The sequence below is a fragment of the Embiotoca jacksoni genome, unplaced genomic scaffold (assembly GCF_022577435.1).
Source record: "Embiotoca jacksoni isolate LCO1_2020_lvr unplaced genomic scaffold, fEmbJac1.0.p SCAF_7, whole genome shotgun sequence".
Lineage (NCBI taxonomy): Eukaryota > Metazoa > Chordata > Actinopteri > Embiotocidae > Embiotoca > Embiotoca jacksoni.
Genome location: NW_027185425.1, coordinates 15113304 through 15127426, shown reverse-complemented (window position 1 = coordinate 15127426; position 14123 = coordinate 15113304). Strand labels below are relative to the sequence as shown.

At 43.7% G+C, this 14123-nt stretch overlaps 1 protein-coding gene across 7 annotated transcripts in view; it reads left to right on the top strand.

Annotated features, from left to right (window-relative positions):
- Window positions 1-14123, top strand: part of LOC138214353 (triple functional domain protein) — an 83444-nt gene that overhangs the window by 41053 nt on the left and 28268 nt on the right. For all 7 annotated transcript variants that reach the window (XM_069175919.1, XM_069175914.1, XM_069175916.1 and 4 more), the window contains 11 exons: window positions 2097-2201; window positions 2380-2576; window positions 4252-4504; window positions 5299-5421; window positions 7128-7319; window positions 8133-8264; window positions 8802-9032; window positions 9684-9806; window positions 11130-11321; window positions 11793-11962; window positions 13939-14113. In XM_069175919.1, the coding sequence (XP_069032020.1) occupies window positions 2097-2201; window positions 2380-2576; window positions 4252-4504; window positions 5299-5421; window positions 7128-7319; window positions 8133-8264; window positions 8802-9032; window positions 9684-9806; window positions 11130-11321; window positions 11793-11962; window positions 13939-14113 (1893 nt within the window). The remainder of the gene's footprint in view (window positions 1-2096; window positions 2202-2379; window positions 2577-4251; window positions 4505-5298; window positions 5422-7127; window positions 7320-8132; window positions 8265-8801; window positions 9033-9683; window positions 9807-11129; window positions 11322-11792; window positions 11963-13938; window positions 14114-14123) is intronic.

Sequence of the window (14123 nt, the reverse complement as noted above, 5' to 3'; positions counted from 1 at the left end):
AAAAAAGTCCACTATCCTCCGCAGCTGAGCTGAGCTGTGATAACAACCGCTGTACCCCCCCCCCCCTCTCTCCCCCCCCAAAAAAATCCTGAGCTGCTCATTGTCAGCACATTTCATTATTTTCCCCTCCCCGCTGCCTCCATCCAACCAGCCGTCTATCTAGCAGAGGAACAAATGTCATCACATTCAAACAAAAAACAGCACGCAGCAGATACAGCGTCAGAACGCAGTTTTCACAGCTAATTTAATCACATCTTCACAAGAACAGGCTTAATTTTACACCCGGTCTGTTTTGTTCTTCTAATCGGACACCAAAACGCGCAGCAGCGTGTGCTCACTACTGCTCGTACAGAAGACTGAACTTGGCCTCATTATAGATGCCTTCGTCTGATTCGCAGCCTGTTTAGTAAATGCGCTGCAATGGCGACGAGACAACAGTTTTCCCGCCTCTCCTGTTTGATCTGTCTTTAAACATCCCCGCTTCCTATCATAATGATCAGATCTTCGCTTGTAGCAGTGTAACAGGGGTTGGTATGAGCTCATGCACTGTTATATAGGTAGAGTCTGTTTTTATTTTGAACAGTGTGTGCCTGGATTCCTGTTCAGTCTGCTTCTGATGCTGAGTGGCATTTTTTCCCCTTTAGCTTCTGTGGAAATTGCTTTGATTGCTCACTTGCGCGCGCGTGCGCACGCACGCACGCACATACACACACACACACACACACACACACACACACACACACACACACACACACACACACACACACACAGACAGACAGGTCCATTGTAGTCTGACGACATCACATTGATTATTTGATAGGAAGAATAGCCCCAGGGCAGGCTACAATTATCCACAAGCCTTCCCTGCCGAGCCACATGGGCATCGACTGCATTCACTGCATGCGTATCTGTATGTGTTCCTGTCGTCATGTGTCACTACACGATCCTACACTGTACATTTTAATGACATTTCTAAAGCTTGGGGGTTTTATTATTACAGATTTCAGGTAAATTTGACACAGGTTTGTTGCTAGGACTACAGTGGACATGAACGTGTGTGTCCAGCTTGTAAATTGTGTCTGTAGCAGGTGGGTCTGTATCAAGGATTTTCTCCTCACTCGGAGTAGTGAAAAGCAGAGGTAGATACGACATGTTTCTCTCCCCTCCCCTTCGCGTCAAGTTCAAAGAAAAGGAAGCAGCGAGACGGAGAGCAGAGCAGAGCGCAACCCTGATTCTGATTGTTGATAAATCACACCACCCAAACGGACCTGATCGCCCCCCCCCCCCCCCCCCCCCCCCTCTCTCTCTCTCTCTCTCTGTGTCACCATTCAACAAAGTACAAATCAATTAACTTGAACAACAAAAGCGAACATAACAGTTATCAGTATTTCCCCCCAGGTGAGAGCCATTGTGCTTTTTTACCCAAGGACAACGGTGCATCTCTGCATTGTTTGGCCTACACAAAAGTCCATCAAGCTCCCGCTCGGTCTCCATCCATTGCTGGCCATGTGTGTGGGGGTGTGTGTGCGGAGGTGGCTTAGCAGAAACACTGAGGCACTGAAACCAAACAGGGAGACGCTTCCTCCGTGTAGCTCTGAAATTGATACTGTAAGATGCAGTTGTTGTGCAGCGAGAGGATTTGAATTTGACTTGCTCTCCAAAGTGAAAGGACGACGAGAGGTGATCAAAGAGATGCTTGTGGCAGGCTTTTAAGTGTTCAAGTCTGAGATTAGAAGGGACGACACGTGTGTGAAGGAGCTGTTTGGTTGCAGGTAAAACAGCGGGTTGTGTAAAAAGTGCTTTTTTTTTAACATGTTTGTGGTATCATGAAGCTGCAGTGCTGAATTAACAGGCTGAGGAGGATAAAATGTGCTTAAGTTATTAATTACAGAGCCACGTTTCTGCAATTTTGTTGGAATTTTTAAAAAATGTTGTCATTTTTTGGGAACCAGAGGTTTGTCATGTCTTTTCTAAGTATCAACCTTTTCAGCAGCACCTGAAGGAAACACGAACAACAGGAGGAGAGATTAGTGTCTGTCATCCAACTAAGCCTCCCTTATTCCTTGTTTCGCTCACGGCTTTCTTTCCTCCACTAGACCACCATGGTGTCACTAGAAGGCCTGACGAAAGTCGTGGACCCGTCCCAGCTGACGGCGGACTTTGACGGCAGCCTGGACTACAACCATGAAGAGTGGATAGAGGTGAGACCGGCCCATCACCACGCTGTCAAGTCAAAACTCTCTCTGATCTTTACATCTATCTCAAGAGCCCGAAAATCCTCAGTGACATCCGAATGCAACATGCAGGGTTCTGGTAGGGATTGGGAGAGGGATTCATCGCATCTTGCTCGGGTGGCATCTTGTTTGTGTTTTTGTGCAGGTGCGTGTGGCATTTGAGGAGTTCTCGGGTCACGCCACCCAGATGTTGGCTCGACTAGAGGAGATGCAGGAAACCGTGTCAAGGAAAGACTTTCCGCAGGACCTGGAAGGAGCCAGGCGGATGATAGAGGAACACGCCACGCTGAAGAAGAAAGTCATAAAAGCTCCTATAGAGGAGCTGGACACTGAGGGACAGAGGTAAAAAAAAACAAAAAAAACTGCTGTTTCAGCTTTTCTGTGTTGTTCAAATAATGAATCAATCAAAGGGCGAAGGTCTTTATTCCCTTTGGCTTTTCTTTGTCCATATTGTCGTGAAAACTGCACATGCAACCTTCTGCATGGCTGTTGTGGTCTTGTGTGTAAATAATCCTTATTATTATGATGCTCTTATTAGAAGCTGATGTGAACTGAGTTTCAACTGAAGGTTAAAATCTTTATTCAGTTCTTTGAAAAAAAAAAAAATCATTATGTCAAGGGGATAATTCAAGGAAAACAGAATGCATTCACATTAAAAAATACAAAACATTGTAGTGTAAATATTTGGAAATACAGTTAAAATACTTGTATCTAATAACAAAAACAACAACAACAAAAGACAAACAGAGGCATGTACTACGAAGCAGGATTTGCAGTTATTAAGATAACTTCAGGTTTAACTGGATGTTTTCAAAGCTGGTTCACTTCTTTATTGGGATACATGGCCATGGTAACCAATATAGCAACCCAAACCTTCTCCAGAGCAGGTTAGGTTGGAGATAACAGATTACAACATATGAAAGCACCACCAAATGATCAATCAATTCTCTTTGAAAATGGCATCACTATTCGTAGAAGATCCCCTGGAGCTCGATGCTCAGACACCTTTTCGGTTTCCCTGATTTTTATGTTAGCCATGGATTTCATTTCTTTGTTTTAGTAAACAATATCATCCTACAATATAGACTGATAAAAGCACTGAAGTCTGAAACTTGTGCTTATAAGATATGGAACTAAGCCTACCTACTGCTTCAAATTCCGTTTTTATTTCTTGTTTTCAGTCCGTTTAACCCCTTCAGGGCTGCAGTTGAGAGGATAAGGCTAAAAAAGACACCATGAACACCATAAGAATACATCTCAGCAACACAATCATTTAATGGAACACACACACAATTATAGTCAGATGTACTCTAGCCCTAATGATAGGGCAGTGATATTATCAGCCTTTTATCTTACACAATCACACAATCTGTGGTTTATATATTTTTATTTATTTATATATTTTGCCAGCTGTCCTTTCTGCACGTGGCAGCTGTGCTGCTTTTTGCCTGGATTATGTGTTAAAGTTCTTTATATAGTTTGCTCTTCGTTTATGTAATACACCGTAAAATATACCACTCTACTGCATGTCCATGTTTGTGATTGGTCATAATCTGCAAACCCCGCCCCTTTTATATGAGCGTGCTCATAGTTTTATTGGGAAAAACTGAGTTGATTTTGGGAGTTGTTAACCAGCTTTATGTGACCGCTTAATGTAATCGAGTTTGTTAGGTTTAGTTAAGCCAGATAACGGAAAGATATCCTGAACATGTTAAACCTGCTCTGTAGTACAGGCTTCTGGTCCCCACAAATGTAATTTATGTCAACATAATACTTCATAGACTTCCTGTTTGCCTTGAATTTAAACATGAATAAGATCTATTTTTAGAGTAGTTATCCAATCCCTGCACATTAAGAGTGGAATTTCTTATTTATTGTATCTTCTTTTATGTGATGTCAAATCAAGCTTTTTTTCATGTCGCATATTTTACATGGTGTAAAATGCCAAACCTCTCTTAAATCACAAATCTGAGTACAGCAACCTTGACATTAACGCTCCCGTTAAATCTATTTCCAGGCTGCTTCAGCGCATTCAGAGCAGCGAGTCCTTCTCCAACCGCAACGGCAGCAGCAGCGGCGTGAGCAGCGGCAGCGGCAGCAGCGGCGGCGGGGTGTGCAACGCCGACACCCAGGGCCTGGTGCCCCGGATCACCCAGCTGCTGGACAAGCTGCACTCCACCCGACAGCACCTCCACCAGGCCTGGCACGTCCGCAAGCTCCAGCTGGATCAGTGCTTCCAGCTCCGCCTGTTCGAACAGGACGCAGAGAAGGTCGGTGGACGGTGGGAAGCCGGGGTGGCGTACAGTGCGAGGGCAGTGATGTAGTGGTAATCTATACACACAGCTGGTGAGCACTGTAGGGCAGACAGCTGCCAATATGTACAAAAACCTAATTAGACCCATTGAAAGGCATTGATTGATGCTGTTTGTGGAAACTTCATGAACTGCTATCTTTTTTTATTTTAGCCCTTAAATGGTGCCTTAAACTTTATTTCACGCATAAAATGGGACATAAAAACTAAGCAGCTACATCCCCAGGATAAGAGGCAGGAAGATTGAGGGTAGCTGCTGCAGGTACTCGGCCACCTCATCCGACTGCCACCCAGACAGCTCAGGTGAAGACAGCTGCGGCACAAAATAGAGGAGAGAAATTCAGAGATCCATGTTTGAGTGAGTGGAAGAAAATGGCAGGTTGCAGCAACAGAGAGAGCTGCAGTCTTGGATACACTGCAGTAGTAGGATCTTGTTGCTAGGACACCATAGGCCAGGAGTTGTTCCCTAGGAGAGCCTGAGAGGATACTCTTAATAGAGGCAGTCCATTTCTCTGTATTCTGGCCTGGAAAGATGACAACTGTGTGAACACTGCGGCAGCGCACAAACACTCAGGTTTACCCACACGGATACGTCCCAGCTGTTTGTTAGGACCTGCTCCTGCAATGATCTGTAAAAGTTAGCGATGAGCCTGTACCTTGTGTTTTTGTGTATGTTTTCATTTGGCTGACTAACATTTTCATTTTTTGGGGTTGTTTTTGTCCTGTGTCTGTTCTGACATGCTCGTGCCTCAGATGTTTGACTGGATCATGCACAACAAGGGTTTGTTCCTGGCAGGCTACACAGAGATTGGCAACAACCACCCCCACGCCGTAGAGCTGCAAACCCAGCACAACCACTTCGCTATGAACTGCATGGTAAGACACGCACACACACGCGCACACACACGCACACACACACACACACACACACACACACACACACACACACACACACACACACACACACTGGTTCCCAGCAAGGGGTAATGTTTTTTCCGCCCACTTGGACTTGAGTCCATGCCCTGCAACGATAATCATATGGTTATTGCACTGAGCGTCAACCTCTAGCGCTGTGTTTTAGTGTTTGTTTTGAGCAGCCTGAGCTTCTCTGCACATTTTCTGCGTGTTTGTAGCAACACAACCAGGTATTAAGTAATCCTATTCTCTATCCACAGGCAGCCTTACATAACTATTATGAAACTGTTGAGAGGAGGGATCAATCTCGTCGCTCGAGATGCTGCTCATGGATGAGAAACAGTAGCTGTGGTTACATGCACATATTCTCTTCATTATAGTTTAAGATTTTGGTCAATTGTTTACATATGATGGGATTTGTTTACATCTGCAGATGCATTTAATCGGAAAAGCTGAGTGACTTGCAGAAAAGTGTCTGTAAAGACCCGCCCCACTCTGCCTCTGATTGGCTAGTAGTCGTTGCCTTTGTTGTTAGATATGCGAGATGGTTGGTGCACATTTATACAGAAGTGGATGTAGTCTGCAGGTCTGAAAAGTGAAGCCAATGTTGAAGTGCCTTAAAGTGCAAAACCACTGACGGTCACTAGGAGCTGGCTCCCAAAAAAAAACAATGGCTCCATAGACTCCCATTCAAAAAACATCAGCTTCTCTAATGAAATACAAAGTCAATAAATTTTTTCTGCAAGTCATTATAGTGTCAGTAGCTGATCATTGTTCTGGTGGTTCGTCTGAAAATGATTCCATAATTAATTAGATATTAGGTCTCGAAGAGAGATATATTGGGTAGCATGTCTGTTTAGATTGACAGGCCTGGGTTACAGGTAAAGGTGGGCGGGGCAAAGTGTCCTCTGGTACTCGCAAGATCCGCCCCTTGCTCCTCCCCAGTTTGTCCAAATATGACTCCAAAATACCAAGATGGCTGCAGTCAAAATGCCAAACTTGAGGCTTCAAAACAGCAGTTCACAAACCAATAGGTGACATCACGGCGGGTTGACGGTTGAGTTGGGGGTTAAGAATATCAAGATCAGAGCCAATCAGAGGCAAAATAGGGGCTGGTCTTCACAGAAGGTACGTGGGGGGGGAAAAAATGAAGCAACAGCTTGTTAGGTGTTCAATATTGTTCAGATCTTTAAGAGGTTATATAAAAAAAAACCTCTCAGCTGTGTTTCAGTTCAGCATGATAGCTGGCAGTTTTGGAAGTGAAGGGAGAAAAGTACATCTTCACGCGTTTATGTCAAGACAGAGAAAAAACATGCAGCCAAGATGTAATCAGTTTCATCGTTTACATGGTACAGTTTTTCTTTTGATAGTTTTATAAAATGGTTTAAATGACCCTCCAGCACCCAGTTAATATTTTGTTCAGTTTGGGCCTGTTTATTCTGATGGAGGTGTTAATATGGAGCATTTCATTCTGTTGGGGCTTTTAAACTGATTTATATAAACATGGCTAATGGCAACAGACCGATAACCTTCACCTCACTCTCCTCTTTTACTTAAATCTTCAGGCGCCATTTTCTTTGAGCCTTTGTCTAATTTTTATTTCCCCACATTCTTCTTTTGGATTTCATTCTCACACAATTTACCAACAACCCCTCTCTGTGTCCCAGAATGTTTACGTGAACATCAACCGAATCATGTCGGTGGGAAACCGGCTGCTGGAGTCGGGTCACTACGCCTCACAGCAGATCAAGCAGATCTCAGGCCAGTTGGAACAGGAGTGGAAGGCGTTTGCTGCCGCGCTGGATGAACGCAGTACGCTGTTGGAGATGTCGGCCAGCTTCCACCAGAAATGTGACCAGGTGAGTCGAACTAATAATTCCTGTAAGTTTATGGCTGTTGGATTCAGGAGAACTCAGGTTAATTTGCGGTTGGAACCAGCTGATCCCTAATGGACGCAAATGAACACACATGCACACACTCTCTGTGGGTTGTAAAATACCCATTGGACTTCATTAAATCTATAAAGCCCAACATATGCGTTTCATTAACATTATTTACATAAAGATATGCAGAAGGTAAGTGTAGTATTTATTATCTGCTGTTATTTCTATCTGTGTTCATTAGTGGAATGATTCATGGCCTGAAAGAAGGCACACGAGCCGAATCCCAACATGGGTGGACTTTTCCGACCTGGAATATTGCCGTCATCAGAGCAGCCTTTCATGTTGAAATAGAAGCAGGCTTTTTTTTTCCCAGAGGTTTCACCCCAACCTTTTTTTTCCCCCTCCACACATACAGAGAAGCTTTTTTTTATTTTTTTTATTTCTTTGTTCTGCTTTGATTACTTTCTGAATATTTCTTGGAGGCCAGTTATTCCGTTTTTTTTTTGCTCTCCATTCCTCTCAAAGGGGGTGCAACACGTCCTAGGAAGTCACCACAGGCCTGTGAACAGCTCAGAAACAGTCTGAAGAGTGCTCATAACCATAAGCAAAGACATTTCTGCGTGTTTAAGTCCAGTGATGGTCAGGAAAAGGCCCCCCGGGCAATTCCTTGTATGTGCTCTTGTAATATGTCTGACTGAAAATGTGACTCCTGGGAGCCGCACAGAGATGTACAAAGCACCGCTGTCTCACCCCACGCCTCATGTGAAATGTGTGCTCCTTCCCCTGCAGTACATGAGTAATGTGGACTCGTGGTGTAAAGCTTGCGGCGAGGTGGATCTGCCCTCCGAGCTGCAGGACCTTGAGGATGCCATCCACCATCATCAAGGCCTGTACGAACACATCACTGCTGCCTACTCCGAGGTAACTTAGACTCAGATTTATTTATTAATCCCACAGTGGGGAAATGTTGTAACAGCACGCATAAGACTCAAATAGACGTGTGTGTAATTCACTTACAGTAACCGTGGCAACTTAAGATTTTTTAATTATTTTCTGAAAAATGCCCCCTAATGGTAGCATCACATTTCAAAATAAAACCTTTTTCCAGCCACCCTCTAACACAGCTGTGTGCTACAAATTTCATTTAACACTAAATTAAAACTTCACACTGACAATTTATTAAGCAATTACTGCTGTACACTGAAAAGAATAACTTCCTATTGTGTGTCACTGATTCCTCTTCTGCTGCACATCATTTCTCTTTTTAGGTTTGTAAATATGACATAAAAGTGTGGGTTTTTCCAGGCATACAGTTTGCTCGCTGTTGCTGTTTGGATGATGTTTATATTTCTAGTTTGAGTCAGATATGATGCATATTTATGCATGTATGTATCGTGTCTATTCATCACTGTCATAAATGATAATAAAATAACATGGTGGCTGATTTTCTTTCTTCAGGTGAGCCAAGATGGTAAAGCTCTGCTGGACAAGCTGCAGCGACCTTTGACCCCAGGCAGTGCTGATTCACTCACAGCGTCAGCAAACTACTCCAAGGCGGTGCACCACGTCCTGGACATCATCCACGAGGTGCTGCATCACCAGAGACAGCTAGAGAACATCTGGCAGCACCGCAAAGTGCGGCTGCACCAGCGCCTTCAGCTCTGCGTCTTTCAACAGGACGTCCAACAGGTACACATTTACAGTTAACTCTGTTTTTGTTCACATGATTTGTTTTAACACTTTGTAGTCTCAGGACTAAATGTAATTGCCAGGTTTTTCAGGTATAACATAAGAGAGTCGGAGAGTAATTTGAAAGTACCGGGTTAGCCTACTGGAAAGAAGGACGCTTAATAGAGGGTCGGATCACAGCTTTGTCATGTGTCCTATCGAGACGTCCTTGAGCAGGCTGCTGGAACTTTGAGTGTTCACTCATCACACGCTGCAGCTGATTGGAACATCAGCTCTCAGCAGAATAAAGGCTTGAAAACAAGAACATCGAGCGTGCCGTAATCAAACGGTCCAGTATGCACACTGTCCAAAAAATATCATGGGCATTCCTGGGCTTGTTGACATGGCAACTGTTGCTATGGCAACTGAAGTGGGGCATATGTCTGTGCAGATGCTGTTCATCTGTTCATGCCATGAAGGACAAAGTGCAGGGAGGGGAGTGCGTGGAGAAAGGCTCAGTGCAACGCCTCGCAGTGTTCTTCCTTCGCTCAAACACACAGTTTTAATTATCATCCACACTCTCAGCACTGCTACCGCCTCAGAGCGCCCCCTGGTGGTCCCCTGTTTCCCGTGGTCTGTCTGACTTGGTGTGTCTATGGTGTCTCTTCGCAGGTTTTGGACTGGATAGAAAACCACGGTGAGGCCTTCCTCAGCAAACACACAGGTGTGGGAAAGTCCCTGCATCGAGCCCGAGCTCTACAGAAACGCCACGAAGACTTTGAGGAAGTGGCACAGGTAGCTCGCTTCCTCTCTATAATCTATGACTGTTTAAAGGGATGTTAAAATAGCAGACCCTGTGCGGTGGGAATTCTTTTAATCACAGCTGGAACATCTGCAGTGAGGTGGTGTTTTTCTTATTGCATTTATTGACGAGTCATTTCATTTTTAAACTGAGACAAGAGAAAGAAAATCAGCACACTCCTCTAAGAAATGAGCAGGAACTTGGGGTTCACTAATGTTAGCTAAAATAATCAGCTGAAACTTATCAGCTCAAGTTTGGTAATGTAAGATAGATATTGCTGTTTAACAAACTTAATGAGTAGGGCTTTTACAATACACAATTGACATTAATGATTTAACATCCAAATTTGGTTTATTTTATGGCAGTATTGTATTAAAAGTCATAATAGTAGTAGTAAAGCCATAATTTAATGATACTCCTTATGAAGAAGAGGGGTCAGTTATTGGCATTGAACATTTAAATAAGAATGACTTTTCGGTTTGTTGTTTAAGCGTTGTTAACAAACTGAACAGGGCAGATATGACATAAATAACAATTTATTATTACTGGAATATACAAAGAAATAACTGACAATGACAGGTACCAATAATCCAAATACACAATGTACTGTGGTGGAGCTAGTTCTACACTCATGTGCCATTAAAAAGCAGATGAGGAGGGTGCAATCAGATGATGTCATTAAAAGAGTCAAACCTCAAAAGGTGGAAAATGACGTGGAAATATTGATGGAAATCTGACGTTTCTTATCCACTTCGACCAGCTTCACCACTATCAATAATATTAACAGATTATTATCAGTAATAATAAACCTATAATGGGATACATAATCCTATAAAACTAACAGGTAATTTAATTGCAGGACTTTTGATTGTAATGGAGTGTTTTCATATTGCAGGAATGCTCCTTAAATTCTCACCCCTAAGTAATAAAATCAGAATACTTCCTCCATCTCATCTAAAAATCTGCACAAGTGTTGAATCTTCCATCAGCTTTAATCAGCTTTAACCAGAAAACAGTCATATCAACCTTTTGCCATGCCACTTTATTATAGCCATTTGTTTCTGTTTATTTCTGCATCTTTCTCTTCCTCTTTCTCTCACCTTCACCCACTCTCTGTCTCCGTTTCCCTCCTCTACCGAGCAGCTCTGCTCTCTCTGACTCCATCAGTGCAAATGTCTTATCCACATCCTGTTTCTCATTTTTGTCCCTCTTCCTCTCTCTGCTCGTCTTCAAAATACGTTCTGCCCGCTTCACATTGTCTTCTCGAGCTAATCCGTTTGCCTCTCTGCTCGTTTCTCTCCGGCCTCGCGACGCAGAATACGTACACCAATGCAGACAAGCTGCTGGAGGCGGCCGAGCAGCTGGCCCAGACGGGCGAGTGCGACCCAGAGGAGATCTACCAGGCCGCCCACCAGCTCGAAGACAGAATCCAAGACTTTGTTCGCCGCGTGGAGCAGCGCAAAGTCCTGCTGGACATGTCTGTCGCTTTCCACACGCACGTCAAAGAGGTGGGCAGGCTGGGTGACGTAATGCTGAAGTGGATGGTGGGCTGTGTGGATGAGAGCTTTCACAGAGCTCTCTGAGCAAGAGGGAGATAATTAGCAGATGAAATGCGTATATTTTGTTTTTAATCAAATTAGGTTGATGATATACATTTTTCCAACTGAGGATTTTCGTCCAGTCTGCACTCTTTACCAGAGAATAGTTCAGGGTCAGGTTTTTAGTTCGCCATTAAGTTGTAGGTGAGGGACTCAAACTTCATAACTGTCCTCTGAAAGTGTTGATGATCAGCTTTTGTACACTGCTGTGTGCTCACTGTGTGTTTGTGGGGCCAAAGCGGTCCAGCAGTCCAGTGTGAGCTTTACACCGACCGACATGTATGAAGTTTTTGAATATTAATAGAGTGAGACTTCACACAAGCAGAACACTCTGTGATGTAACTCCACGGAACAAAGCTGACACCTCTCCTCCTCCTGTAGCTGTGGACGTGGCTGGAGGAGCTCCAGAAGGAGCTGCTGGACGACGTGTACGCCGAGTCGGTGGAGGCCGTCCAGGATCTCATCAAGCGCTTCGGCCAGCAGCAGCAAACGACGCTGCAGGTCACCGTCAACGTCATCAAGGAGGGAGAGGACCTCATCCAGCAGCTCAGGTAGAAGCTGAACTGAAACCAAAGTAGACAATGTGGCCGTTGCTTAATTTAAACTTGTAATGAAGCTCCACAGGTTCAGCTACACTGCGTAGTTGAGCTCATTTAACAGCAGTAAATCATCAAAAACCTACAAATTGGTCGACCTGGGGGAAAAAAACAACTTTAAAAATTATCCGAAATCAGAGCAAATTTCACTTCTAATGTGCATCTGAAGGCAAAACTAGTATCATTTAAACTAATAAACAGACCCCAAACAATCATCCAAATGACTTTATTTACTATATATCCTGCTCAAAAACAGATGCAAGAACCCTTTCAGCCAAATACTGGAATTGAGATGTGAAGAAAGAAAGTACGAACCAGTTTTATGTGTGCTTACATAATGCTCTTCTTCCCATCTTTCTCTTGAGTGGATCTCTGGCAGGCTGATTCAGACGGGGACAGATTTAGAATTAGGACCTGTATAAATGTGTAAACAGTCAATATACGTGATGAAAGAGTGCATGTGTGTAATTTTGTAGACGTTAATGAGGTGCAGTAGAACCAAAAACAGAACGCTGAGAGGAAGGGAGAGGTGGATGAAGTTGACCCTCATTCTCCTGCTTTATTTGTATGCAGAGGATGTTCCAGTCCCTCTTCCTTCTCCCTCTTCTTCCACCCCCTTTTTTCCTTTCTGGTTTTTTTTTTTTTTTTTTTTTTTTTTTTGCTCGTCCTCATCCTCTCCATCGTTCTCTCCCTGGTGTATTGGCTCCACAGTGGATTCTTACATAAGACTGCTTTTCTAAACGCGTTTAGCTGTGTGGCGGTCTCCCGGGAGGCAGCTGTAACTCCACACAGACCTTCTGCCTGTGTGTGTGTGTGTGTGTGTGTGTGTGTGTGTGTGTGTGTGTGTGTGTGTGTGTGTGTGTGTGTGTGTGTGTGGAGCCAATCAGAGCCCACCTGACCTCCACTGTGTTCGCTTTCTCACAATTAGCCTCTCGTAAAGTTGCTGGTGTTGCTGCTTCATGCCTGTGTGTCGCTCACACTGATGAATCAGAAGCTGTTGGCAGTTTCACACATGCTTTTTAACTGTCAAGACCGTGCTGTCAGTCAGATCTGTGTTTATTTTCTATGTGAAGCGCCTGTTTTGTCCAATCAGATTGTTGAAGGAAATCTTTGCTGTCAGGAATGATGCTGGTGCGCCTGTGTGATTACATTCCTCAGTTGGCATCATTTTTTTGTTTACTTATTCATTTAATTACCTGTTGCAGTGAGTGCAACATGATCATTGTGTTGTATAATATGTTTTGTATTTTTATGTGCCCTGCAGCTCTGTTTAAACATTTAGAATCACTCTAGTTTGAGTGCTAACTTGTGTCTCACATGGTTTGTCCTTAAAAACACTTGTCACAGGAAAATGTAAAGACTGCGTGTTGTCCTAAATGCAGTTTTTATACACATTTATGGTACCTCACTGTATGAGGAGTTTGGCTTGGTTGACTTAAAGTTTAGTTGTTATTTTTTTCTTTTGGGACAAAATATGAGGCTCTAATATGTACATTTTTTATTAATTAAATCCATTTAAGACAGTATGGTAAATGGTGTGTGGGACTTGAGTCAAAGACTGGATTTATTTTCTCCATGAAAGTTAAAAGCAAAAATATGAAACAATGAAGCAGGTTAAAAATAATTTAATATAAAGGCAGTCTATAGAATTAAGTCTCCATAAATGTTTGTTAAAGCTGATGTCATGTGTTTGCTTTCTTCAGCAGATCATCACCATTTAACTCCACTGAACATTAACCCCATTTTAATCTACTGATTTTCCTCTGCAGGCTGTGCTGTGCAGTTTTTAGAGCAGCTCAGTCTGCTCGGCATCTCGCCCGACACTATCTTTATAGCTGTTTTTTTTTTTTTTGGGGGGGGGGGGGGGGGGGGGTTAAGCACACAGCACTGCATCTCCTGACTTATTGCTTAATCGTGTGTTTGCGTTTTAGGGACTCGGCCATCTCCAGCAACAAGACGCCCCACAACAGCTCCATCAACCACATCGAGAGCGTCCTCCAACAGCTGGACGAGGCCCAGGCACAGATGGAGGAGCTCTTCCAGGAGAGGAAGATCAAACTGGAGCTCTTCCTGCAGCTCCGTATCTTCGAGAGGGACGCCATCGACGTGAGTCAGC